Here is a 26,941-nt window from a genome sequence, read left to right as displayed (position 1 = left end):
AGATTCAGTACTAGCCCTGGCTAAACCTAACTTTGATAACTATAAGATTGCTCTCCTTTCTATAAAAGATTCTAAATGTTCTATATAGTATGAGCATTCATGATTATAAGTTAGAGCCACTTCTTCATTACTGATGGGGTAAATCAGTTATCTTAATCTAGTTCTATTTAGTTATGTTTATTCTGTCCAAGTTCTTGATTTAAACTGAAAGCAAATGTTATCCAGAGTTCTTGAATCAGTCTTTCAGGAAATATTCTGTGTTACTTATTTTGGAAAAGCAAATGAATGTGGAGTTTTCTTTCTCCCTGCTAGACTCTAAGGTCCTTGAGGAAGTAGGGACTGCCATCTTAGTGTTTTCATTCCCATTTCCTAAAGCCATGTCTGGCCTGCTAGGCAGTGAATGTTTATTGAATAAATGAGTTGAATTGAATTGAATGAATTGTTGCACTTTCTAATAAAATTACTCCCCTCATTTTTCCTCTCATTCTTCTCTCACTGTACCACAACGATGTTTGCCTGATCTGAAACAAAACCTAGTAGCTATTTTTTTTTACTTCTCAGGAAGTTCGGCTAATACATTCATACTTACCAGTAAGACATCTAGCAGTCTTACTAATTCACTGGAGGAAGAAGGGAGAGTGTACATAACATAGTTAAGGATGGGTTCTGACATTATTTGAATATAGTTCCTATTAGGAGAAGGCAAAGCAAGCAATAGCAGACATAAGATTTAGATGTGGCACGGACCCAGGATTTTTTCTTTTGATGGAAGTGTGCCATTCACTTGAAGCTATTTAGTTATGTTACACAAATTCCTTTAGGTAGGTCACAAAAATTAGAACTTTATCATTATCTAGTAACGCTGTTAGGTTAATTTTTTTTTTTTTTTTTTTTGGTGTATGTGTAACTCTCTCCAGTGCTAGGTAGTATAACATTCCTATGGGGATTCATTCTACTCTCCTTGCTGACATATTTTCTGAGGAGTCATTCAATGTAATTCTTATCTTTGTGCCTCTGTAGTGAAGTGTTTTTGTCCTCTAGCTACTTTAAAGATTTTTTCTTTATCTTTGATTTTCTATTGTTTGAATATGATATGCCTAGATGTAGCTTTTTGGCATTTTTCCTACTTGATGTTCTCTGGGCTTCTTGGATCTTGGTGTCAGACATTAATTTGGGGAAATTCTCAGTCATTATGGCTTCAGATAGTTTTTCTATTCTACCTGTCTTCTCCTTTTGGTGTTTCAGGTACCCATAAATTACATATTTTTTTGTTGTCCACAGTTCTTGGATTTCTTTTCTGTTTCTTTTTTCTTTTTGTTTTTCTTTTTCACTGTTTTCTTCAGTCTTTTTTTCTCTTTCCTTTTCCGTTTTGGATGTTTCTATTGACTCATACTTAAGTGGAGAGATTCTTTCCTCAGCCATGTCTAATCTGCTAATGAGCCCAATAAAGGCATTCTTTATTTCTGTTATAGTGTTTTAACAACCTTAGAATTCTTTTTGAGCCTTAGAATTTCCATTTCTCTGCTTATGTTGCCCCTTTCTTGTGTGTTGTCTACTTTGTCCACTAGAGCCCTTAGCATATTAGTCATAGTTTTAAAAAATTACTGGTGTGATAATTCCAGTGTTCCTGCTGGTTCTCTGGTTCTGATGCTTTCTCACTTTCTTCCAACTGCGTTTGTTTGCCTTTTAGTATGCCTTATAGTTTTTCTTGATAGACATGATTTACTGGGTAACAGGAACTGTGGCAAATAGGCCTTCAGAAATATAGTGGTAAGTGAGGACACAGTGAGGAGGTGTCAGTTACCAGCCAGGGGAAAAGAGTCCTCATCTGACCATGCTGGCCTCTTCATCTTACCTGCCTCCAGACTGTGAGAAATGAACTTCTGTTGTTTATAAACCACCTAGTCTGTGGTGTTTTGTTATAGCAACCTGAACAGATTAAGGTACCTGTGATCTCACATTTCTGAGGGATCTAAAAAGAATTGTTAATTTTTCAGTTTATAGAGCTTTTTACTTGTTATTAGGAGGAAGTAGAGCCTTCTAAGATTCTTATATACTGGACTGGAAAACATACCAAAACTGCCCTTTTGTGATCTGTTTCCTATACTGTAGCTGCTGTAGTCCTCAAAAACATAAATCTGATCTTGTCATGTCTCTACCTGAAACTTCCCATCAACTTTAGGACAAAATCTAAACTTAGTAATTTGGTAATTTGGATAACAAAGCCTTTGACATCCAGCCTTGGTTTATCTTTCTCTGCTAATATTTTACATTTTTATGTTACTGCTATGCTGTGCTACTCTGAACTGTTTTCCATTTTCAGTGTTCTGTATTCTCTCTCTTCCCTATCTTTTTCTTTGCTGGTCTGGCCCCCACTCATTTTTCAGGTTGTAGGTTAGAAGCCATCACCTCTGGACAGCCCACCTTGACTCTCCCAAGACCTGTTCCTGTGACCTTCCTTTGCCCCTTGTAGTGTAGGATCACAACTAATTAGCAAAGTAGATACAATTAAAGGCCTTGGATGTAATCTGTTGGCATCCTTAAATACTTATATGCTTGCAGTCATCATGAAGGAGCCCATAGAGCTTTTGCTAGCAATGTTCCTATCTAACATTTGGAAAAGTTATATTTTGAAGCATTTTTGGAAAGATATATAATCTATTTATTCAAAATGTTAAATCTTAAGTAGACCCAGATCAGCAAATCCACGCACCAGCCAGTTGGTTACTTGCAGGAATTAATGTTAACCAAGACAAATCTCAGTGGCTTCCCAGATGCTCCTTGCTTGGTCCCAAACTTTTTGACAATGGGAAGGACCATTTAATAAATTGACAGTGTAATTTATGTAACAACTTGGAAGGAGTAACCATTTAATTTAATTGACAGTATGATTTGTGTAACAACATCATGTATGTCTGATTAGTGTGACTTAGAGGCTACTCTCCTTTTGTCAAGTTTTTGAAGTTGTAATGCACACTGAGATCTAAATTCTTTTATTTAGAGATCCTGATTACCTTATTATTAAATATATTATGTGATGATTATACTAAGGTGTACTTGCTGTCATGGGTGCTAAGACAAAGGTATGGGGTGTGTCTCTTCTATCCTCTTTCCCTCTTCTCCCCCCTCCCACTCTCAACTGCATCTGATTGAATTTATATGTTTAATATACTTACAATGCTGTTTCACTCTGTAATTGTCCACCTAGATGTTTATTATATATTTCCCAATTCTGAACAGAGCTTAGTAAATCCCAGCTAGTGCTAATGAGAATTATTATTGTGGGGCCTTGATTGTGTAATATCAGGGTTTTGTTCACTATTAAGACCTGTTGAGTTAACTTCTTAAAAATCAATATTCAGTAATTTTTTGTGATCAAGGAAATGAGATTAAATTAAGGTGTAGTTTGTTCAGGAGTAGCTTTGTAATTGACCTGGTGCATGAACAAAAGGAACAAAATAAAATGTTTTTTTTCCCCTATTTCTCCAGATATGGGTATTGTGATGATGCCCTACCTGCTGATGTGTTTTTAAAATATTGTTAATATTTTAAAATATCAAGATAGGTCAGAAATATCCCGTTTGCTATAGGTTTGTAAAGAGTTTTCTGTCTCGCATAGGCTCTAAGGTTCATGTGAGAATGAGTCTGTATCTTATTCATTTTCTTATTCCCAATTCCTGTCCGTTTATTTGCCATATAAAATGTAGATATTGATTAAGTTAAATAATTACATATTTGATGAACTTTTAAAAATAATCTTATATCTTACTTCCCAGATCTTTTATATTTGACACTCTTAGCATTTCATTATTGGAGAGGAAATAATCATGGTTGTTGATGGAGGAAAAGAAATGATTTAATATAGTTAGTTCTTGGATCTAATTCAACAAGTAATGAATTCTGAAGCATGCATTTTATGTTTTGAAAAAGACAATGTTTCTTGTTATAGAATTTACGATCTTTTAAAAATAGTAGAGTATTTGGGGATAGATAAACAGATTTTTAAAACTGTATTTTTAAAAATCAGTTCATCAGGTGCCGGGAATGTAGCTGATCGTGTTTTGGCTCAGCTCTTGACAGAAATGGATGGCATTGAACAGCTAAAGGATGTGACAATCCTGGCAGCTACTAACCGTCCAGATAAGATAGACAAGGTAAGAAAGAAGGCAGTCTGGGCATTTTAAAATCAAGAACTGGATCGTTTGATTATGTTGGGGATTTTTGGTTTTGGGGCTTTTTTTCTGTCAAATTACTTTCTAATCAGTTTGTCATTTAGAGGATACTGAAAGATTAAAGGAAATGAAGAGAACTGAGAAAAGATTTTGTTTATGTTTTTATTACTTATGTTTGGTATTAATGAAACTATTTTGTAACCCCTTGAGTTTTCCCTCCCCCATTGTTGCATTAAATTCTTAGTATATTTCCCTAGAGTATTTAAGTTCTGAAATTCTTTTTGTGTTTCATCTGATTTATTTTGAGAACTTTTTAACATTTTCATTCATTTTAAGGTAAGCTTCCGGCTATTTACTACTAGTTAGACTCAAGTTATTTTCAACAACTTTCTAGGAGTCCTGGCCTATCAGTTGCTTTCAGAGTAATTAGAATAAAAATGACAATGGATTTTATTTCTCTTAAGAAGTTACTTAGGCTTAAATTAATCTACATAGGTGCAAAATTAACACTTTCAAGCTATTGCTACCACTATTTTTCCCCAAGTCATATTTTAATAAATGAATTCACTTAACTTTTAAGTGCCTAATTTATACTTAATGATCTAAACTGAGAGTAAAAATTTACTCCCAGGGCGTGAACCAGTTTCTCCTTTTTTTGTTGCTGTTATTGCCTCACGTCCATGACCTTATGAGCTCCTCCCTCCCTGTGCACATATATACAAACTTGCAGTTTTAACAGTGGGATTTTGAAAGAAATCATCTTTTTGAAGATATGAAAAGAGGTTTTATGTGGGAAGGTATTTCGCTGTGTGATAAAGTCCCTTGGTCAAATGCAGGTAAGGAAGTTTTGAACCTTAATAAGTTAAATTGTGCCCTTTCTGCTGCAGTGTCTTACAAGAAGCTAGGTAAGTTATGAGCATTTGTAGGATCTGGGTCGGTGCCCAGATATCTCTGATGTCTATAAAAAAGATAGAATTGTGTCTTGACAAGAATTACAGAAAGTGCTGAAAGAGACCTTAAAGATTACCTAATCCCACCTTTTGGTTTCAATGAATCCAAGAATCATCTTTATCCAGGTAAATATACATTGTATTTTTATTGCATTTGTCTCCTGGTTACCCCATGGCTAATGAGCTCTAAAATTTCTTAGGTTTTTTTCTCTACAACGTCTAATCTAATAGTGGCCTTCTTTGGTTTCTTAATATTGTATATCTTTGATGTTAGACACATTTCTTGAAGTAGGACTTTGGGCTTATAGTAAACCTCTTGGTTTCTTCTAAATCAAGCTGTATGATTTAGCTTGTTTAGTGCTTGTATTAATTTTGTCTTGCTGTGTAACAGATTACCTCGAATTTAGCAGCTTCACACAATGCTCGTTTATTAGTGTTTCTGTACGTAGGTCAAAATCTGGGCGTGGCATGATGGAGTTGTCTGCTCAGGGACTCAACAAGGTGTTGGCCGACCATTCTCATCAGGAGCTGGTATTCCTCTTCTAAGCTCACGTGATTGTGGCAGAATTCACTCTTGTGACTGTAGACCTAAGGACTGAATTTCCTTACTAGATGTCAGCTGGGGGCCACTCTCAGCTCCTAGAGACCCACATACGTGGTCCCTTCCATCTTCAAAGACAGCAATGGAGAATCTCCATCATATTTTATCCATCTTATGCTTTAAATTTCTATTGCTCGGAAAAGCCTAGTCTCTTTTGAAGTCTCACCTGATCAAGTTAAGCCCACCAAGAAAAATCTCTCTACTTTCAAGTCAGCTGGTTCAGGATCTTCATTACATTTGCAAAAGCCCTTCCCAATAGCATCTAGTCCAACATTTGATGGAATAACTGGGAGAAGGTGTGTGTCTAGCAAAGGACCAGAATCTTGTGGCTGAGCAAAATTCTTTCTACCACAGTGCTCTTCAGCTTCTTCCCCAACCCCTATGTGAGTTCTCTTCTGGGCACTAAGAACAACTTCCAACTTTCATAGAGACCAACTTATCTTTGCCAGTCATTTGATTGGCTACAGACCTGCTCCTTTGAAATGTCCTTTTCTGTGGATTCTATCTTTTCACAGATGGAGCATTTCTCTGCCTTGCCTTGTCCGGATATATCTTTCTTCAAGTTATACATATAATCTCTCTTAAAATAGAAAAGGATAAATGAATTTAAACTCCTTTATTTAAAGGATACATTTTTCATGTTCTTTTTTTTTTTTTAGAAGATGTTGGGGGTAGGAGTTTATTAATTTAATTTATTTATTTTTGCTGTGTTGCGTCTTCGTTTCTGTGCGAGGGCTTTCTCTAGTTGTGGCAAGCGGGGGCCACTCTTCATCGCGGTGTGCAGGCGCCTCTCACTATGGCGGCCTCTTGTTGCAGAGCACAGGCTCCAGATGCGCAGGCTCAGTAGTTGTGGCTCACGGGCCTAGTTGCTCCGTGGCATGTGGGATCTTCCCATACCAAGGCTCGAACCCGTGTCCCCTGCATTAGCAGGCAGATTCTCAACCACTGCGCCACCAGGGAAGCCCCTCATGTTCTTTATATGTATAACATGTAGTAAGCCTATTATTTAATACAGTAGAATTGTTGACTTACCTCTTTTGCTTACTTTTCCCTCTGTAAGACCTAGATTGAACCCCAACTGTTGTATTTTGCAGTAAGGTGAAATTTATCCTAGGTTTTACCTCTACCTGATACAAAAGACCCCAAGAAATTTTTAATATAAACCTAGAGATAATAAGTTATCTTGGGCCACTCTAAGGTTTTGGACCTTTTTTCAGCCTCATCTTAGAATAGGTCAAAACCCCAAAGATAATGGTAGATGACTTCCATTCCTTTTGGGATACTTTAGTCTGTGGATATCTTGGCTCTCTTGGAGAAAATGATTGACTGGATTATGGGCAGAACTTGTCTTCAAAGGTGGGAGATTGAAGGGATGGAAGTGGTTCTTTTTTACATTTCTTTTTGCATTGTTTTTAATATGTTTCTTGCTTGCTAATAATATTTGCCTTAGAAGGCAGATGCTGTGTTTTATTATGTCAACTCATAAGTGACAGTCTCCAATATCACAGTTTGAGAAATTAAAGTTTGGTAAATATCTTGCCAAAATTCTAGTCATATTTTTGATCCTTTATAAAATGTTACCTTTAATACCTTGGTTCTCAAACCACCTAATTGTCCAAAATAAGTGCTTAAGTACCAATATTATTACACACTGGTAACATCTTTTGACTGATTAACCTTTGCTTCAGGAGGCTTCAGAGAGAAGTGCAAACATATACAAACACACACATATATATATGTGCATTTATATGTATGCTTGTATGTTTGTGTATATGCATGCATCATATATATACACACATGTTCATATATATACATACATGTACATACATTGATTAGTTTTAAAAATTAGGAATCCAACTTTTTTTAACCAGCTAATCTTGGATGAGCACATTTAAATTAAGATATTGAAAGTGTTTGTAATTAGATACAAAGACTCAATTTTCTGGTTCAGGGGATCTAAAGGCCTTTTTAATTTATTCAAATTTTTCAAAATTTATAATGTTTAATTTTTTTTTTTTGCTGTACGCGGGCCTCTCACTGCTGTGGCCTCTCCTGTTGCGGAGCACAGGCTCCGGACACACAGGCTCCGCGGCCATGGCTCGCGGGCCCAGCCGCTCCGCGGCATGTGGGATCTTCCGGGATCGGGGCACGAACCCGTGTCCCCTGCATCGGCAGGCGGACTCTCAACCACTGCACCACCAGGGAAGCCCCTATAATGTTTAATTTTTAATAGATGAAATAATATAATTATGACTGGCAGTAAAACATAAAATTGGTAAATGGAAAAAGTATTTTTAAGTGGTAAAGCAGTGCCTTCAAGATCATCAAATTATATGCTCTGCTTTCAAGTACAACTTTGAATTTAGTACATTGAACCGTGGTCTAAATTCTGCATATGTTCTGTAATTGTACAAAAAATACTACTTTAAATAATCAGTGATTTTTGTAAAAAATATTTTAATCATTTTCTATTTCAGGTAGAATTCCATATTCATGTGTAGTGTGAATTTTTTGTTAACTGTACTTCTTTTATTACTCAGATGGTATAAACTATATCAGAAGTATATTTTCTAGATTTTTTCTCTGAACTATTATACAGCATTATTTGTGTATTGTTTAATAGCACTATAAAAAAAAGTTTCAGCACATGTGTGATTAGAACATGGTGTTCAAACTGTGCCCTGAATGTGCCATTAGAAACAAAGCAGTCTTAAGAGATGATTTAAAAAAAAACAAAACAACTTCCTTTTATGAAATGAATAGACATAGTTTTCACTACCTGTCTTGTCTGGAGGAAACAGTAGTAGGAAGAGAATAGGCAACAGGAGAATTAAAGTAAATTTCCTGTGCTGATACTGAAAGGTAGAGATTTTGTTTTTGGCTTAAAACTGGAAAGAAAAAGGACTGTTCTAGTGTGAAAGAAATAATGCATTTAGTCTAACTTTGGCTACATTTAATTCAGGTGTTTGGCCTTGTAAATTAGCTAGCTTACTTTACAGTCCTTTTGCCTATTAACGCACAACTTCTATGTCATGATGACCTTAAGTTAGTATATTGGAAGGGAGAGAATTCTTGGCTTGAATTAGCTTGAAAGTGTTAATTTTGCACCTATGTAGAGGAGTGAAATTGATATCATTATATGACCCATATGTTGCACATTTTTCGTGTCTTTTTTGGACAATATTTCAGTTTCATATAGTCTGGGGAAACTAAAGCTGGAGCTTCCTGGGGCTTCAGCAAGGGAAGTGAGACACATAACTCAAGATTCACTGTATCCTACTTCCTGCTATGTCATATGTACATGTCAAACACAATAGCTGTAATGTAGCACACTAGGCTGAGTAAAGTGATTGCTTGGGGTCTCCAGTGGTATCCTGAAGTCTCCATAGACCTTTTACCCCGCTACCCTCCTCCTTCAGCTTATAGATAAGTGAAGAGAAGTTGCATTCTTAAGAGTCCATTTTGCATAAGAATGACAGGATATGAAGGACAGATGAAGATTAATGAGATTGTGATGTCAAGTAGTTACATTGTCCTTAGGTTGATGATGGCCTGGATTTCCACAGCATCAGGAGACTTTAGAGCAGCAAACAACTAAATTATTTTTGATGCCCAAATAATAGTTAAAAGCCTGAACTCTAGGAGTTTATATTATTTTTTGTTAGGCTTTTGCTTACATGGCCTCTTTTAGAAGAGTATAGTGTTCAATCCACGGTATTTCATGCATTTGTGTTGAATATTAAGGAAGAAATGATCATGTCTTCTTATCCTAGTGTTAAACAAGCTTCAAAATTTTTTTAATTTTATGAATATTTTTAAATTTAGTCCCTTTGGTTACTTTTAGTACTGATGCTTGGTATATAATAGGCTCTCAATAATGATTACTATTGTAATTATTATCTCTAGCCTGAAACCTGGTTTTCTTATAATAATAAATTTGTAAAAATTTAAAAATTCTGCTCTGAGCCATCCATGGAACAGATTGCTTGATTTTTTGTAAGTTTTGTAGAGGTCTTGAGTAATTCAGTGTTTAGAATTATTTTCTAACTTAGCATGTTTAACTCATGGAAGTTATAAACTGGCATTAATTTTCCTTCCAGTTTTTCTGGAAGATGGGTTGATGGGTTAAATATGACAATATTTTTATTTCTTAAATACTATAAAAGTTGGTTTTGATTGGTTTGTAACATGGAAAAAATTAGCGTGTTTAGAAATGTCAGCAAATGAGAAGCTAAATATATGTAGCTTCCAATTTTAAATGAATTGTGTTCCAAAAATACCTTCAGACAGGTTAAAAATATGTTTCTGAATGGTTTTCCTCCCCACCCTTCCTAGTTATAAATTAAAGGTCCCATTCATCTATTATTGCTGTTCTCAGCTAAGTCAGCACTAAAAAACAAGCTGCTTGATCTAAGAAACATTAAAAGTTTAAATGAATCATAATTCTTTACTTTCCTGTAAGTATTTAAGGAAGGGATGCTTATTGATCTTTTATATTTATCAAAATGATGTGGAGAGTCTTAGGGTGTTAGAAGGTGAGCCACAGTGTGGTCAGACTTGGGCTACTGCTTCCAAGGTCATCTTCCAATATCAGCTTTACCATCATTTTACAGGACTGTTAGAAGTAGTTTTATTATTGTTGCTGAGTGTTTGTGTGTTTCTTTTTTGCTTTTTAAAACTCCAAGTGTTTTCACTATATCTATTATGGTAGCAGCTGTAAGGGTTTCAGCTTCGGGAATGGGGTGTTGGAATTTGGTCAGAGGTTATATGCATATGTGGGTCATATTTCATTTAGAAGTTAAGATAAAGACTGTCTGTCCCAGGGGTCAGCAAACTATGGCCTGTGAGCCAAGTCTGACCCATCAACTGTTTTTTATACATCCCATGAGCTAAGAATGTTTTTTACATACTTAAGTGGTTGGGGAAAAAAAGATGATTTAGTGACATGTGGAAATGATTGAAATTAAAATTTCGGGCCTCATAAATAAAGATTTATTGGTATATAGTTACACTAATTTTTGATGTATTGTCTGTGAGTGCATTTGTACTACTGTAGTAGAGTAGTTACAGTAGAGACCTATGGCCTATAAAGCCTAAATTATTTACCATTTGGACCTTTGCAGAAAAAGTTTACTGACCATTGATCTATCCTTGTAAGCTTTTAGCAGTTTCCTAAAGTCTCTAATGTCTGTTGTTCACACATGAACCACAAAATTTTTCTAAAAATTGTTTAAATATATGTATTGCATAAATTTTCTGAAGATAAATTATATATGTCAATAATATCATGCTGAGCTTAAAGTAAACCAATAGTAGTAGGGAGGCTGTATTAACTTCTTTTTCTTTAAAATACCTTCAATCTCTTCTTGAATATTTTTTAATACTTAATCTTTTAAAATACATTTTCTTGGACTAAATAATTATTTTTCCAACTGAATGACTTACCAAAATCCATAAATATAGAAATGAAGTTTTTTATTATATGAAAAAATAACAAATATTTATTCATGACACCTCAGTCTTATAGTTGCATTGGTTTTTTTGCTTTCTATAATTGTGAGTTGAATGCTCTCTGTAGTGTTTTTTTATCATTGAGATTTTCAGGCTAGATATTTAAATTTTGAGAAGTTAAGAGTCTATGTTTAGGGCTTCCCTGGTGGCGCAGTGGTTGAGAATCTGCCTGCCAATGCAGGGGACACGGGTTCGAGCCCTGGTTTGGGAAGATCCCACATGCCGCGGAGCAACTAGGCCCGTGAGCCACAACTGCTGAGCCTGCGCGTCTGGAGCCTGTGCTCCACAACGAGAGGCCGCAACAGTGAAAGGCCTGCGCACCGCGATGAGGAATGGCCCCCGCTAGCCGCAACTAGAGAAAAGCCCTGACACAGAAAAGAAGACCCAACACAGCCATTAATAAATAAAATAAATTTATAAAAAAAAAAAAAAAAAAAAAAGAGTCTATGTTTATACATTTGATAGTAAATAATATTTGGTTATGTCACCATGCAAGTAGGAGTATGTTTAATCTTCTTTTAGAGAAAGAGTAATAACATAATAAAATACATATTGTCCTTGATACACAAGTTCTAAAAGAAATTAATTTTTTCAAGATTGGAGAGAACTTGGAAGGTGTGATGGTCTAATTATCCTTCTGATGCATTGACCCTGTTATAAAATTTCTACCCCTCATTTCTCCATCCTTTGCTTACTTGCCTATACTGATGGGGAACCTGTTAACTCATGAAATAGACCACTTCATCTTTGTCTCAGACTATTAGAAAGCTCTTTATTCTACTGAACAAGCACCTGTTTTTCTGCCTAAAGCTTCTACACACCAGCCTGATTCTACTCCAAAATGCTATAAAGAACAGTTTTTAATACCTCTTCTATGTGGTTCTTTATTTTTGAAAACTGTATTGTGTGTCTTATCTTTACATTCCATCTCATGAACAAATCTTTCCTCCTCCTGGTTTGGCATCTTGTTTTATTTCATATGATACCCTTATTCCATCTTCAGCGTTCTTACCCTTCCCCCCCCCCGAAATGTTGTCCATTTGTTCTTTCTCTCTGAAAGTGTGGTATCCACAAATGTATATACTATGATTAATTTTTAGTGTGATCAGTACAGAGCTGACTGAGACACTTAGGCATTTAATCTGAATACTGTGCTTCAGCTAATGCATTCCAGGACTGTGTTAGTTTATTAGCCAGGTCAATCACACTGTGGACTGCCCCAACGTGATATACCCCAGAATTCCCCTAGCCTGCACCCACTCCAGCTCCAGCTGGCCTGCCAAAGATGCACAGCACATTCAATCTACATAGGGGATGCTTCTACACAAGGTGATAGCTTCAAGACCAGGAGAGGTAGCTATTTCATCTAATTCGTAGAAACAAACAGAAAGTCAAAGCAAAATGAGACAGGAATATATTCTAAAAGAAAGAAAATGATACAACCCTGGGCAGGGTTGGGGAGGGGAGCTAATGAAAGGGAGGTAAGTCATTTACCTGATAAAAAGTTAAAAGTAATGGTCATAAAGATGCTCAGTAACTTGGGACAAGAATGGAGGAACACAGTGAAAACTTCAACAAAGAGTTAGAAAATATAAGAAAGAACCAACCAGAGCTGAAGAATACACTAATTGAAATGAAAAATACACTAGAGGGAATCAACAACAGATTAGATAATACAGAAGAACAGATCAGTTATCTGAAATACAGAATAGTGGAAATCACCCAATCAGAACAGTAAAAAGGAAAAAGAATTTTTAAAAATGAGGATACTTTGAGAGACCTCTGGAACAACATCAAGCATACTAACATTTGCATTATAGGGTAAGAAGACATGATCATTTCTTCCTTAATAGTCAGCACAAATGCATGAAATACCATGAATTGAACACTGTACTCTTCTAACAAGCAATAGTCTTACAAAGAATAATATAAACTCCTAGAGTTCGGGCTTTTAACTGTTATTTGGGTATCAAAAATAATTTAGTTGTTTGCTGCTCTAAAGTCTCCTGATGCTGTGGAAATCCAGGCCATCATCCATCTAAAGATGAAGAGTTTCCTAACCTGGGAAAGGAAATAGATGTTCAGGTCCAGGAAGCACAGAGTGCCAAACAACATGAATCCAAAGAGATCTATACCAAGATACATCGTAACTAAAATAGCAAAAGTTAATGATAATGAACATTTTAAAGGCAGCAAGAGAAAAACAACTACAGTTGACCTTCGAACAATGCAGGTTTGAGCTGCAAGTGTCCACTTACATGCAGATATTTTCTAATAGTAAATACAACAGAATTACATGGTCTGTCCTTGGTCGAATCCATGGATGTGGAGGAACCATGCATACTGAGGGCTGAGTATAAGTTATACACAGATTAACCCCCATGATGTTCAAGAGTCAATATATAGTCATAAGACCGTCAGCTGATTTTTCAGCAGGCACTTTGCAGGCCAGAAGGGAGTGGTGTGATATATTAAAAGTGTTGAGAGGAAAAAACTTAGAACCCAAGAATACTGTACCCAGCAAAGTTACCATTTACAAGTGAAGGAGAAATAAAGAGCTTTGCAGACAAGCAGAAACTCAAGGAGTTAATCACCACTAAAATGGCCTTACAAGAAATGCTAAAGGGTCTTCTTTAAGCAGAAAACAAAAGCTCATAACCAGAAATAAGAAAATATATGAAAGAAAAAAATCTCACTGGTAAAGGCAAGTATATGCCAAATGCAGTGTGTCAGCCACTTAAAAAGCTAGTGTGAAGGTTAAAAGAAAAAAGTAGTAAATTCAACTATAACTTTAGTGAGTAGTTATCAGATACACAAAATTAAAAGCTGCAAATATGACATCAGAAACATAAAACATGGTGTGGAGAGTTAAAATGTAGTGCTTTTAGGATGAATTTGACTTACGTGGCTATCAGTTTCAAACAAACAGCTGTATAAATAGGCTGTTATAAATGAACCTCATGGTAACCACAAATCAGAACCCTACAGTAGATACATAAAAAATAAAGAGAAAGGAAATCAAACATTATCACACCACAAGGCAAGAGACCAAGAGAAGACAGATACAGAGAAGAACTACAAAAACAACTAGAAAACAATTAAAATGTCAGTAAGTACATACAATCACTTTAAATGTAAATGGGCTAAACGCTCCAATCAAAACACATACGGTGGCTGAATTTAAAAAAAATGATGCCACCCCTATGCTGCCTACAGGAGACTCACTTCAGATCTAAAGACACACACAGACTGAAATTATAAGGATAGAAGAAGGTATTCCGTGCAAATGGAAACACAGAAAGCTGGGGTAGCAATAGATGTATCGGACAAAATAGACTTTAAAACAAAGATCCTAACAAAGGACAAAGACGGGCATTACAAAGTGAAAAAAGGGTCAATCTAAGAAGAAGATACATTTGTAAATATTTATGTACCCACCATAGGAGCATCTAAATGTGTAAAGGAAATATTACTAGACATAAAAGGAGAAATTGATGGTAATACAATAACAGTAGGGGTCTTTAATACCTCACTTACATCAACAGATAGATCATCCAGACAGAAAAATCAATAAGGAAACAGTGGCCTTAAATGGCACATTAAATCATATTAAATTAATCGACATATATACAACATTCCATCAAAAACATCAGAATACACATTGAAGTGTGCATGGAACATTCTCCAGAATAGATCACATGTTAGACCACGAAACAAGTCTTAATAAATTTAAGGAAGGGGACCTTCAAGATGGTGGAAGAGTAAGACACGGAGATCACCTTCGTCCCCACAAATACATCAGAAATACATCTACATGTGGAACAACTCCTACAGAACACCTACTGAGTGATGGCAGAAGACCTCACACTTCCCAAAAGGCAAGAAAATCCCCACGTACCTGGGTAGGGCAAAAGAAAAAAAAAAACAGAGACAAAAGCATAGGGATGGGACCTGCACCTCTGGGAGGGAGCTATGAAGGAGGAAAAGCTTCCACACACTAGGAAGCCCCTTCACTGGTGGAGATGGGGGGTGGGTGGGAGGAAGTTTTGGAGCCACAGAGGAGAGCGCAGCAACAGGGGTGCAGAGGGCAAAGCAGAAAGATTCCCTCACAGAGGATTGCTGCTGACCAGCACTCACCAGCCTGAGAGGCTTGTCTGCTCGCCTGCTGGGGCAGGTGTGGGCTGGGAGCTGAGGCTTGGGCTTCGGAGGTCAGACCCCAGGGAGACAACTGGGGTTGGCTGCGTGAAGACAGCCTGAAGGGGGCTAGCACCACAGCTAGCCAGGAGGGAGTCCAGGAAAAACTCTGGACCTGCTGAAGAGGCAAGAGACCATTTTTTCAGGGTGTGTGAGGAGACGAGATTCCTTCCCTGTGTGCCCACAGAAGGCAGAGCACCACCTAAGCAAGCTCCAGAGACGGGCACGAGCTGCAGCTATCAGCTCAGACCCCCAGAGACGGGCATAGAATGCTAAAGGCTGCTGCTACCAAGTATCCTGTGTGCAAGCACAGGTCACTACCCACACGCCCCCACCCCCGGGAGCCTGTGCAGCACGCCACTGCCAGGGTCCCGAGATCCAGGGACAACTTCCCTGGGAGAGCACATGGCATGCCTCAGGCTTTTGCAGTGTCATGCCGGCCTGTGCCACTGCAGGCTCGCCCCACATCCCAATTATGATTACCTCCTTCTCCCCGGCCTGAGAGAGCAAGAGAGCCCTAATCAGCTGCTGCTTTAACCCCTTCCTGTCTGGGCGGGACCACATGCCTGAAGGTGACCTACACGCAGAGGCGGGGCCAAATCCAAAGCTGAACCCCAGGAGCTGTGCAAACAAAGAAGAGAAAGGGAAATTTTTCTGTGCTGCCTCAGGAGCAGCAGATTAAATGCTCACAGTCAACTTGATAAACCCTGCATCTGTGGGTACTTGAATGGACAACCAATGTTCCCAAAATGGAAGCAGTGGACTTTGGGAGCAACTGTAGACTTGGGGTTTGCTGTCTGTGACTGATTTGTTTCTGATTTTTTTGTTTCTCTTAGTTTAGTTTTTAATGCTTGATACCATTGGTGGATATGTTTATTGGTTTGATTGTTCTTTCTTTCCTTTCTTTCTTTCTTTCTTTTCTTTCTTAAATTTTATTAATTTTATTTTATTTATTTATTTTAACTTAAAATTTTTTTTTCTTCCTTTTTGTTCTTCCTTTTCTTCTAAGCTGTGTGGCTGACAGGGTCCTGGTGCTCCGTCCAGGTGTCTGACCTGAGCCCCCGAGCTGGGAGAGCCGAGTCCAGGACACTGGACCACCAAAGACCTCCCAGCCCCATGTAATATAAATCGGCAAGAGGTATCCCAGAGATCTCCATTTCAACACTAAGACCCAGCTCCACCCAATGTCCAGCAAGCTCCAGTGCTGCATGCGCCATGCCAAACAACTAGCAAGACAGGAACAACCCCACCCATTAGCAGAGAGGTTGCCTGAAATCATACTAAGTTCACAGACACCCCAAAAGCACCACTGGACATGGCCCTGCCCACCAGAAAGACAAGATCTGGTCCCACCCACCAGAACACATGCACCAGTCCCCTCTATCAGGAAGCCTACACACGCCCCTGAACCAGCCTCACCCACTGACACCAAAAACAGATGGGAACTACGAACCTGTGGCCTGCAAAAAGGAGACCCCAACACAGTAAGTTAAACAAAACGAGAAGACAGAGAAATACGCAGCAGATGAAGGAACAAGGTAAAAACCCACCAGACCAAACAAATGAAGAGGAAATAGGCAGTCTACCTGCACAAGAATTCAGAGTAATGACAGTAAATATGATCCAAAATCTTGGAAATAGAATGGAGAAAATACAAGAAACACTTAACAAGGACCTAGAAGCACTAAAGAGCAAACAAACAAACAATGCTGAACGACACAGTAAGTGAAATTTAAAATTCTCTAGAAGGATTCAATAGCAGAATAACTGAGGCAGAAGAACGGATAACTGACCTGGAAGATAAAATAGTGGAAGTAACTGCCGCAGAGCAGAATAAAGAACAAAGAATGGAAAGACTTGAGTACAGTCTCAGAGACCTTTGGGACAACATTAAACACACCAACATTCGAATAGTAGGGGTCCCAGAAGAAAAAGAGAAAAAGAAAGGGTCTGAGAAAATATTTGAAGAGATTGTAGTTGAAAACTTCCCTAACACGGAAAAGGAAATAGTCAATCAAGTCTAGGAAGCTCAGAGAATCCCATACAGGGTAAATCCAAGGAGAAACACGCCAAGACACATATTAATCAAACTACCAAAAATTAAATACAAAGAAAAAATATTAAAAGCAGCAAAGGAAAAGCAACAGATAACATACAAGGCAATCCCCATAAGGTTAACAACTGATCATTCAGCAGAAACTCTCTGCAAGACAGAAGGGAGTGGTGGGACATATTTAAACTAATGAAAGGGAATAATGTACAACCAAGATTACTCTACCCAGCAAGGATCTCGTTCAGATTTGACAGAGAAATTAAAATGTTTACAGACAAGCAAAAGGTAAGAGAATTCAGTACCACAAAACTAGCTTTACAACAAATGCTAAAAGACCTTCTCTAGGCAGGAAACACAAGAGAAGGAAAAGACCTTCAAAAACAAACCCCAAAAGATTAAGAAAATGGTAATAGGAACATACATATTGATAACTGCCTTAAATGTAAATGGATTAAATGCTCCAACCAAAAGACATAGACTGGCTGAATGGATACTGAAGCAAGACCCTTATATATGCTGTTTACAAGAGACCCACTTCAGACCTAGGGACACATACACACTGAAAGGGGACGGAAAAAGATATTCCATGCAAATGGAAATCAAAAGAAAGCTGGAGTAGCAATTCTCCTATCAGACAAAATAGACTTTAAAATAAAGGCTATGACGAGACAAAGAAGGACACTACATAATGATCAAGGGAACAATCTAAGAAGAAGATACAACACTTGTAAATATTTATGCACGCAACATAGGAACACCTCAATACATAACGCAGATGCTAACAGCTGTAAAAGTGGAAATCGACAGTAATAATACTAGGGGACTTTAACACCCAACTTTCACCAATGGACAGATCATCCAAAATGAAAATAAATAAGGAAACACAAGCTGTAATGACACATTAGATAAGCTGGACTTAATTGACATTTATAGGACATTCCATCCAAAAACAACAGAATACACTTTCTTCTCAAGTGCTCATAAAACATCCTCCAGGATAGATCATATCTTGGGTCAGAAATCAAGCCTCGGTAAATTTAAGAAAATTGAATTTGTATCAAGTATCTTCAAGACCACAATGCTATGAGACTAGATATCAATTACAGGAAAAAACTGTAAGAAACACAAACACATGGAGGCTAACAATACTCTACTAAATAACCAAGACATCACTGAAGAAGATATCAAAGAGGAAATCAAAAAATACCAAGAAACAAATGACAATGAAAACACGACGACCCAAAACCTATGGGATGCAGCAAAAACAATTCTAAGAAGGCAGTTTATAGCAATACAATCCTACCACAGGAAACAAGAAAAATCTCAAATAAATAATCTAACCATACACCTAAAGCAGTTAGAGAAAGAAGAACAAAAAGAGCCCAAAGTTAGCAGAAGGAAAGAAATCATAAAGATCAGATCAGAAATAAATGAAAAAGAAATGAAGAAAACAGTAGCAGAGATCAATAAAACTAAAAGCTGGTTCTTTGAGAAGATAAACAAAATTGATAAACCATTAGCCAGACTCATCAAGAAAAAAAGGGAGAAGACTCAAATCAATAGAATGAAAAAGGAGAAGTAACAACTGACACTGCAGAAATACAAAGGATCATGAGAGATTACTACTAGCAAGTCTATGCCAATAAAATGGACAACCTGGAAGAAATGGACAAATTCTTAGAAAAGCACAACCTTCTGAGACTGAACCAGGAAGAAATAGAAAATATAAACAGACCAATCACAAGCACTGAAATTGAAACTGTGATTAAAAATCTTTCAACAAACAAGCCCAGGACCAGATGGCTTCACAGGTGAATTTTATCAAACATTTAGAGACGAGCTAACACCTATCCTTCTCAAACTCTTCCAAAGTATAGCAGAGGGAGGAACACTCCCAAACTCATTCTACGAGGCCACCATCACACTGATACCAAAACCAGACAAAGATGTCACAAAGAAAGAAAACTACAGGCCAACATCACTGATGAAAAGTCCCCAACACAGTACTAGCAAACAGAATCCAACAGCACATTAAAAGGATCATACACCATGATCAAGTGGGGTTTATCCCAGGAATGCAAGGATTCTTCAATATATGCAACTCAATCAATGTGATACACCATTTTAACATATTGAAGGTAAAAACCATATGATCATCTCAGTAGCTGCAGAAAAAGTTTCCGACAAAATTCAACACCCATTTGTGATAAAAACTCTCCAGAAAAAAGGCATAGAGGGAACTTACCTCACATAATAAAGGCCATGTATGACAAACCCACAGCCAATATCATTCTCAGTGGTGAAAAACTGAAACCATTTTCTCTAAGATCAGGAGCATGATGAGGTTTCCCACTCTCATCACTATTATTCAACATAGTTTTGGAAGTTTTGGCCATTACAATCAGAGAAATAAAAGAAAAAAAAAGGAATCCAAATCAGAAAAGAAGAAGTAAAACTGTCACTGTTTGCAGATAATATGATATTATACATAGAGAATCCTAAAGATGCTACCAGAAAATGAATTTGGTAAACTAGCAGCATACAAAATTGGTGCACAGAAATCTCTTGCATTCCTATACACTAACAATGAAAAATCTGAAAGAGAAATTAAGGAAACACTCCCATTTACCATTACAACAAAAATAATAAAATACCTAGGAATAAACCTACCGAAGGAGACAGAATACCTGTATGCAGAAAACTATAGGACACTGATGAAAAAAATCAAAGACAATACAGACAGATGTTCTTGGATTGGAAGAATCAACATTGTGAAAATGAGTATACTATCCAAAGCAATCTACAGATTCAGTGCAATCCCTATCAAACTACCAAGGGCATTTTTCACAGAGCTAGAACAAAAAATTTCACAATTTGTATGGAAATACAAAAGACCCCGAATAGCCAGAACAATCTTGAGAAAGAAAAATGGAGCTGGAGGAATCAGGCTCCCTGACTTCAGACTATACTACAAAGCTACTGTATTCAAGACAGTATGGTACTGGCACAAAAACAGAAATATAGATCGATGGAATGGGATATAAAGCCCAGAGATAAACCCACGCAGATATGGTCGCCTTATCTTTGACAAAGGAGGCAAGAATATACAATGGAGAATTGACAGCCTCTTCAATAAGTGGTGCTGGGAAAACTGGACAGCTACATGTAAAAGAATGAAATTAGAACACTCCTTAACACCATACACAGAAATAAACTCAAAATGGATTAAAGACCTAAAGGTAAGGCCAGACACTATAAAGCTCTTAGAGGGAAACATAGGCAGAGCACTCTATCACATAAATCACAGCAAGATCCTTTTCTAGAGAAATGGAAATAAAAACAAAAATAAACAAATTCGACCTAATGAAACTTAAAAAATTTTGCACAGCAACGGAAACCATAAACAAGACAAAAAGACAACCCTCAGAATGGGAGAAAATATTTGCAAACGAATCAACTGACAAAGGATTAATCTCCAAAATTTACAAGCAGCTCATGCAGCTCAATATCAAAAAAGCAAACAACCCAATCCAAAAATGGGCAGAAGACCTACATAGACATTTCTCCAAAGCTGATATACAGATTGGCAACAAACACATGAAAGGATGCTCAACATCACTAATCATTAGAGAAATGCAAACCAAAACCACAATGAGGTATCACCTCACATCAGTTAGAATGGCCATCATCAGAAAATGTGTATAGAATAAATGCTGGAGAGGGTGTGGAAAAAGGGAACCCTCTTGCACTGTTCGTGGGAATATAAATTGATAGAGTATGGAGAAGAGTACGGAGGTTCCTTAAAAAACTAAAAATAGAACCACCATATAACCTAGCAATCCCACTATTGGGCATATACCCGGAGAATCCATAAATCCAAAAGATGCATGCACCCCAGTGTTCACTGCAGCACTGTTTACAATAGCCAGGACATGGATGCAACCTATGTGTCCACTGGCAGATGAATGGATAAAGATGATGTGGCACATACATACAATGGAATATTATTCAGCCATAAAAAGAAACAAAACTGAGTTATTTGTAGTGAGGTGGTGGATGGACCTAAAGTCTGTCATACAGAGTGAAGTAGTCAGAAAGAGAAAACCAAATACTGTATGCTAATACATATGTATGAAATGTTTTTAAAAAATGGTTCTGATGAACCTAGGGGCAGGACAGGAATAAAGATCCAGACATAGGGAATGGATTTGAGGACACAGGGAGGGGGACGTGTAAGCTAGGATGAAGTGAGAGAGTGGCATTGATGTATATACACTACCAAATGTAAAATAGCTAGTGGGATGCAGCTTCATAGCACAGGGAGATCAGCTTGGTGCTTTGTGACCACCTAGAGGGGTGGAATAGGGAGGGTGGGAAGCAGGCTCAAGAGGGATGGGATCTATGTATACATATAGCTGATTCACTTTGTTATACAGCAGAAACTAACAACATTTTATAGCAATTATACACCAATAAAGATGTTAACAAATTAAAAAATGAGTAAATTTAAGAAGATTAATATCATATCAAGCATCTTTTCCGAGCACAACAGTATGAAACCAGAAATGAATTACAGGACAACTGGAGAAAATACAGACACATAGAGAACTGAACAACATGCTACTAAGCAACAAATGGGTCAATGAAGAAATCAAGGAGGAAATGAAAAAATAACCTTGAGAGAAATGAAAATAGAAACACAACTTTCCAAAATCTGTTGCACTCAGCAAATGTAGTCTAAGATGCAAGTTTATAGCAATATAAGCCTACCTCAAGAAACACGAAAAATCTCAATCTATCTTCACACCCAAAGGAACGAGAAAAAGACAAAGCGCACAGTTAGTAGAAGGAAGGAAGTAATAAAGATCAGGGCAGAAATAAATGAAGTAGAGACTTAAAAAACAATAGAAAAGATCAATGAAACCAAGAGCTATTTCTTTGAAAAAATAAAATTCCCAAACCTTTAGCTATAATCATTGTGAAAGAAAGAGGGCCCAAATAAATAAAACTAGATATTCAAGAGAAATTACAGCTAGTTCCATGGAAATACAAAAAGTCATAAAAAATTGCTACAATTACACTACAACAAATTGGACACCCCAGAGGAAACGGACAAATGCATAGAAACATGCAATCTTCAAAGGCTTAGACAGGAAGAAATAAAAAATCTGAATGGACCGATTAGTAGTAAAGAACTTGAATCATTAATTGAAAAAGCCCCAACAAACAAAAGTCTAGGATCAGATGGCTTCACAGGTGAATTATATCAAACATTTAAAGGAGAAGTAATAGTATCCTCAAAGTATTCCAGAATAATTGAAGAGGAAGGAATGCCCTTAAACTCATTCCACAAGGTCAGCATTAATTACCCTGATACCAAAACCAAAGACACAACAAAAAAAGAAAATTACATATCAACATCCATGGTGAACATAAATGCAAAAATTCTGAATAAAATATTGGCAAACCAAATTCAGCAACACATTAAAAGGAACATACACATTGATCAAGTGGGATGCATTCCAGGGATTCAAGGATAGTTCAGTATCTGCAAGTCAGTCAAAATAGTATACCATATTAGCAAAACAAATGATAAAATCATGTGATCATCTCAGTAGGTGCAGAAAAAGTGTTTGGCGAAATTCTATATCCATTCATTCATTATAATAGCTCTCAACAAAGTGGGTAGAGAGGGAACATATCTCAATATATAAAGGCCATATATGGCACACCAAGAACTAACATCAGACTCAGTATTGAAAAGCTGAAAGGTCTTCCTCTAAGATCAGGAACCAGAGAAGGATGCCCAGTTGCCTCATCTATTCAACATAGTATTGGAAGTCCTAGCCAGAGAATATTCAAGGAAAGGAAGTAAAAAGCATCCAAATTGGGAAGGAATATGTTAAACTTTCAGCATTTGCAGATGACATGATATTGTATATAGAAAACCCCAAAGACTCCGCCAAAAATGTAGTAGAGCTATAAATGAATTTAGTAAATTTGTAGGGTACAAAATTAATATACCATACCTGTTCCATTTCTATACACTAACAAAAAGCTATCAGAAGTTAAGAAAACAATTCCATTTTCCATTGCATCAAAAATAAAATACCGGGCTTCCCTGGTGGCGCAGTGGTTGAGAGTCCGCCTGCCGATGCAGGGGACACGGGTTCGTGCCCTGGTCCGGGAAGATCCCACATGCCGTGGAGCAGCTGGGCACGTGAGCCATGGCCGCTGAGCCTGCACGTCCGGAGCCTGTGCTCCACAATGGGAGAGGCCACAGCAGTGAGAGGCCTGCGTACTGCAAAACAAATAAAAATTAAAAATAAATAAATAAAATAAAATACCTAGGAATTCGTTTAACCATGGAGTGAAGACGTGTACTCTAAAAGTTATAAGACATTAATGAAGGAAATTAAATATGACTCAAATAAATGGAAAGATACACTGTGCTTTTGGATTGGAAGAATCAATATTGTTAAAATGTCCGTACTACCCAAAGCAATCTACAGAGTCAGTGCAATCCCTATTAGAGTTCCAGTGGCATTTTTCATAGAGCTTGAACAAATAATCCTCAAAAGTTGTATGGAACTACAAAGGATAGCCAAAGCAGTCTTGAGAGAAAAACAAAGTAGGAGGCATCATGCTTTTTTTTTTTTTTTTTTTTTTGTGGTACGCGGGCCTCTCACTGTTGTGGCCTCTCCTGTTGTGGAGCACAGGCTCTGGATGTGCAGGCTCAGTGGCCATGGCTCACGGGCCCAGCTGCTCCATGGCATGTGGGATCCTCCCGGACCGGGGCACGAACCCGTGTCCCCTGCATCGGCAGGCAGACTCTCAACCACTGTGCCACCAGGGAAGCCCGCATGATGCTTTTTGATTTCTAATTGTACTACAGAAATATAGTAATCAAAACAGTATGGTACTGGCACAGAAAGAGACATACAGATCAATGGAACAAAATAGAGAACCCAGAAATAAATCCGTGCTTATATAGGCAATTAATCTATGTCAGTGGAGTCAAGAATGTACAATGGGGAAAAAACAGTCTCTTTCAATAAATGGTGGGAATACTGGACAGCTGCATGTGAAAGATTCAAACTGGATTACTTTCTTATACCATATGCAAATAAACTCAAAATAGATTAAAGATTTAAACATAAGACCTAAAACCATAAAACTCCTAGAAGAAAACATAGAAGCTCTTTGACATTGGTCTTAGCAATTTTTTTTTTGGATCTGTCTCCTGAGGCAAGGACAACAAAAGCAAAAATAAATAAATAGGACTACATCAAAATAAAAAGCTTTTGCACAGTGAAAGAAACTACCAATAAAATGAAAAGGCCACCATCTACTGAATGGGAGAAGATATTTACAAATAATATATCCAAGAAGGGGTTAATATCTAAAATGTACAAAGAATTCATACAACTCAACATCAGTAAACAACTCAATTAAAAAATGGGTGGAGAATACATATTTTTCCAAAGAGGACACACAGATGACCAACAGACACATGAAATGATGCTCAACATCATAATTATTAGGGAAATGCAAATCAAAACCACAATGATATATTACCTTACACCTCTCAGAGCTGTTTTCAAGAAGACAAAAATTAAAAAGTATTAGGGAGGGAGGGCTTCCCTGGTGGCGCAGTGGTTGAGAGTCCGCCTGCCGATGCAGGGGACACGGGTTCGTGCCCCACTCTGGGAAGATCCCACATGCCGCGGAGCGGCTGGGCCCATGAGCCATGGCTGCTGAGCCTTTGCGTCCGGAGCCTGTGCTCCGCAACGGGAGAGGCCACAACAGTGAGAGGCCCGTGTATCAGGGGAAAAAAAAAAAAAAAAAGTATTAGCGAGGATTAAGTAGAACTACCATATTACCCAGAAATTCCACTTCTGGAGACTTATCCAAGAAACAAAAACACTAATACAAGAAGATATATGCACCCCAGTGCTTATTGCAGCATTATTTACAATAGCCAAGATAAGGAAGCAATCTAAGTGCCCAACGATAAATGAGTGGATAAAGATGTGATACACATACACACACACACACACACAATGGAGTATTACTCAGCCATAAAAAAATTGTAATCTTGCCATTTGGAACAACATGGGTGGACCTAGAGGGTATTATGGTAAGTGGAATAAGTCAGACAGAGAAACATAAATACTATGTTATTTCATCTACATGTGGAATCTAAAAAGCATAACAAATGAACAAACCTAACAAAACAGACTCATAGATACAGAGAATGAACTAGTGGTTGCCAGAGTGTAAGGGAGTGAGGGGATGGGCAAAATAGGTAAAGGGAATTAAGGGGTATAAACTTCCAGGTAAAAAATAAATATGTCACGGGGATGTCATGTACAGCATAGGGAATATAGTCAATAAACATTATTATAACTGTATGTGGTGATTGATGGTAGGTAGACTTATTGTCATGATCATTTCATAATGTGTAAAAATATCAAGTTACTGTTTTGTACACCTGAAACTAATATAATATTGGAAGTCAGTTGTACTTCAATAAAAAATGGAATGAATAACTGATGTACACAATAACATGGGTGAAATTCAGGGACGTTTCTCTAAGTAAAAGAAAATATAAAAGATTACATATTGTATCATTCCATTTGTATGAAATTTCTAGAAAAGTCACACCTATAGAGATAGAAAGCAGATTATTGATTGAGCGTGGGAGTGAAGATTGACTACAAATGTGCATGAGGGAAATTTTCCAGATGATGAAAATATTATAAAACTAGACTGTTGATGGTTGTACTACAGACACTGAAGTGTACACTTTAGATGGGTATATTTTATGGGATGTAAATTATATCTCAATAAAATAAAAATGAAGTGAACCTGTTTGGAAAATAAAAGAAAAAGACAGATGAAGGGATCTTGGTTTCTAACTCTAGCTCTGTTGCTATCAAACTGTGTATTCTTTGAAATTATTTAGCCTCTCTGGGCCTCTGTTTCTGTACCTGTCAAAGCTGTACTAGACAATCTCTGATATATCAGTAATATTCTACAATTCTCTTACTTTGTGACACAGAGATAGATAGTAATAGAGATTACAAATGCTACATAAAAGGTTGATATTTACCAAACAGATGTCTGAGGTTTCTCTTTTGGTTTTTTGGGTTTTATTTGTCTTTTTTAAAAAAGTTTTTTCAGATATCACCTTTTCAAACTTTCTTGTTATTGAAAAGTTCCTTTCTTCGTACAGGTTATAAAGTAAGCAAATATCATCCAGGTACAAAAGTGACTTTTCTTTTTAACCACTTGATTGTCAGAAAAGGGGGGGGAAAGCCATAAATCAGCCTTAAAGGTGCTGTTGTGTAATAGAGAACTTAGTTGACAGTTGAAGAACACTTTAACTTCTTCCCTGAAAATTTATTATTCTTTCAAAAAGGAAAACTTGTTGAGCTGCATATTTTCTCTTTTCACA

At 37.2% G+C, this 26,941-nt stretch overlaps 1 protein-coding gene across 3 annotated transcripts in view; it reads left to right on the top strand.

The window, feature by feature from the left end:
• Positions 1–26,941, top strand: part of AFG2A (AFG2 AAA ATPase homolog A) — a 334,449-nt gene that overhangs the window by 108,401 nt on the left and 199,107 nt on the right. For 2 of the 3 annotated variants that reach the window (XM_082639000.1, XM_082638999.1), the window contains exon 14: positions 4,028–4,154. In XM_082639000.1, the coding sequence (XP_082495126.1) occupies positions 4,028–4,154 (127 nt within the window). Of the gene's footprint in view, positions 1–4,027; positions 4,155–16,437; positions 21,825–26,941 lie in introns of those variants that run through there. The other variant, XM_082639001.1, reaches the window with a different exon arrangement.

The sequence above is a fragment of the Mesoplodon mirus genome (genome assembly GCF_964341445.2).
Source record: "Mesoplodon mirus genome assembly, chromosome: 2".
In the NCBI taxonomy this organism is placed as follows: domain Eukaryota; kingdom Metazoa; phylum Chordata; class Mammalia; order Artiodactyla; family Ziphiidae; genus Mesoplodon; species Mesoplodon mirus.
This window is presented reverse-complemented; position numbering and strand designations above follow the sequence as displayed.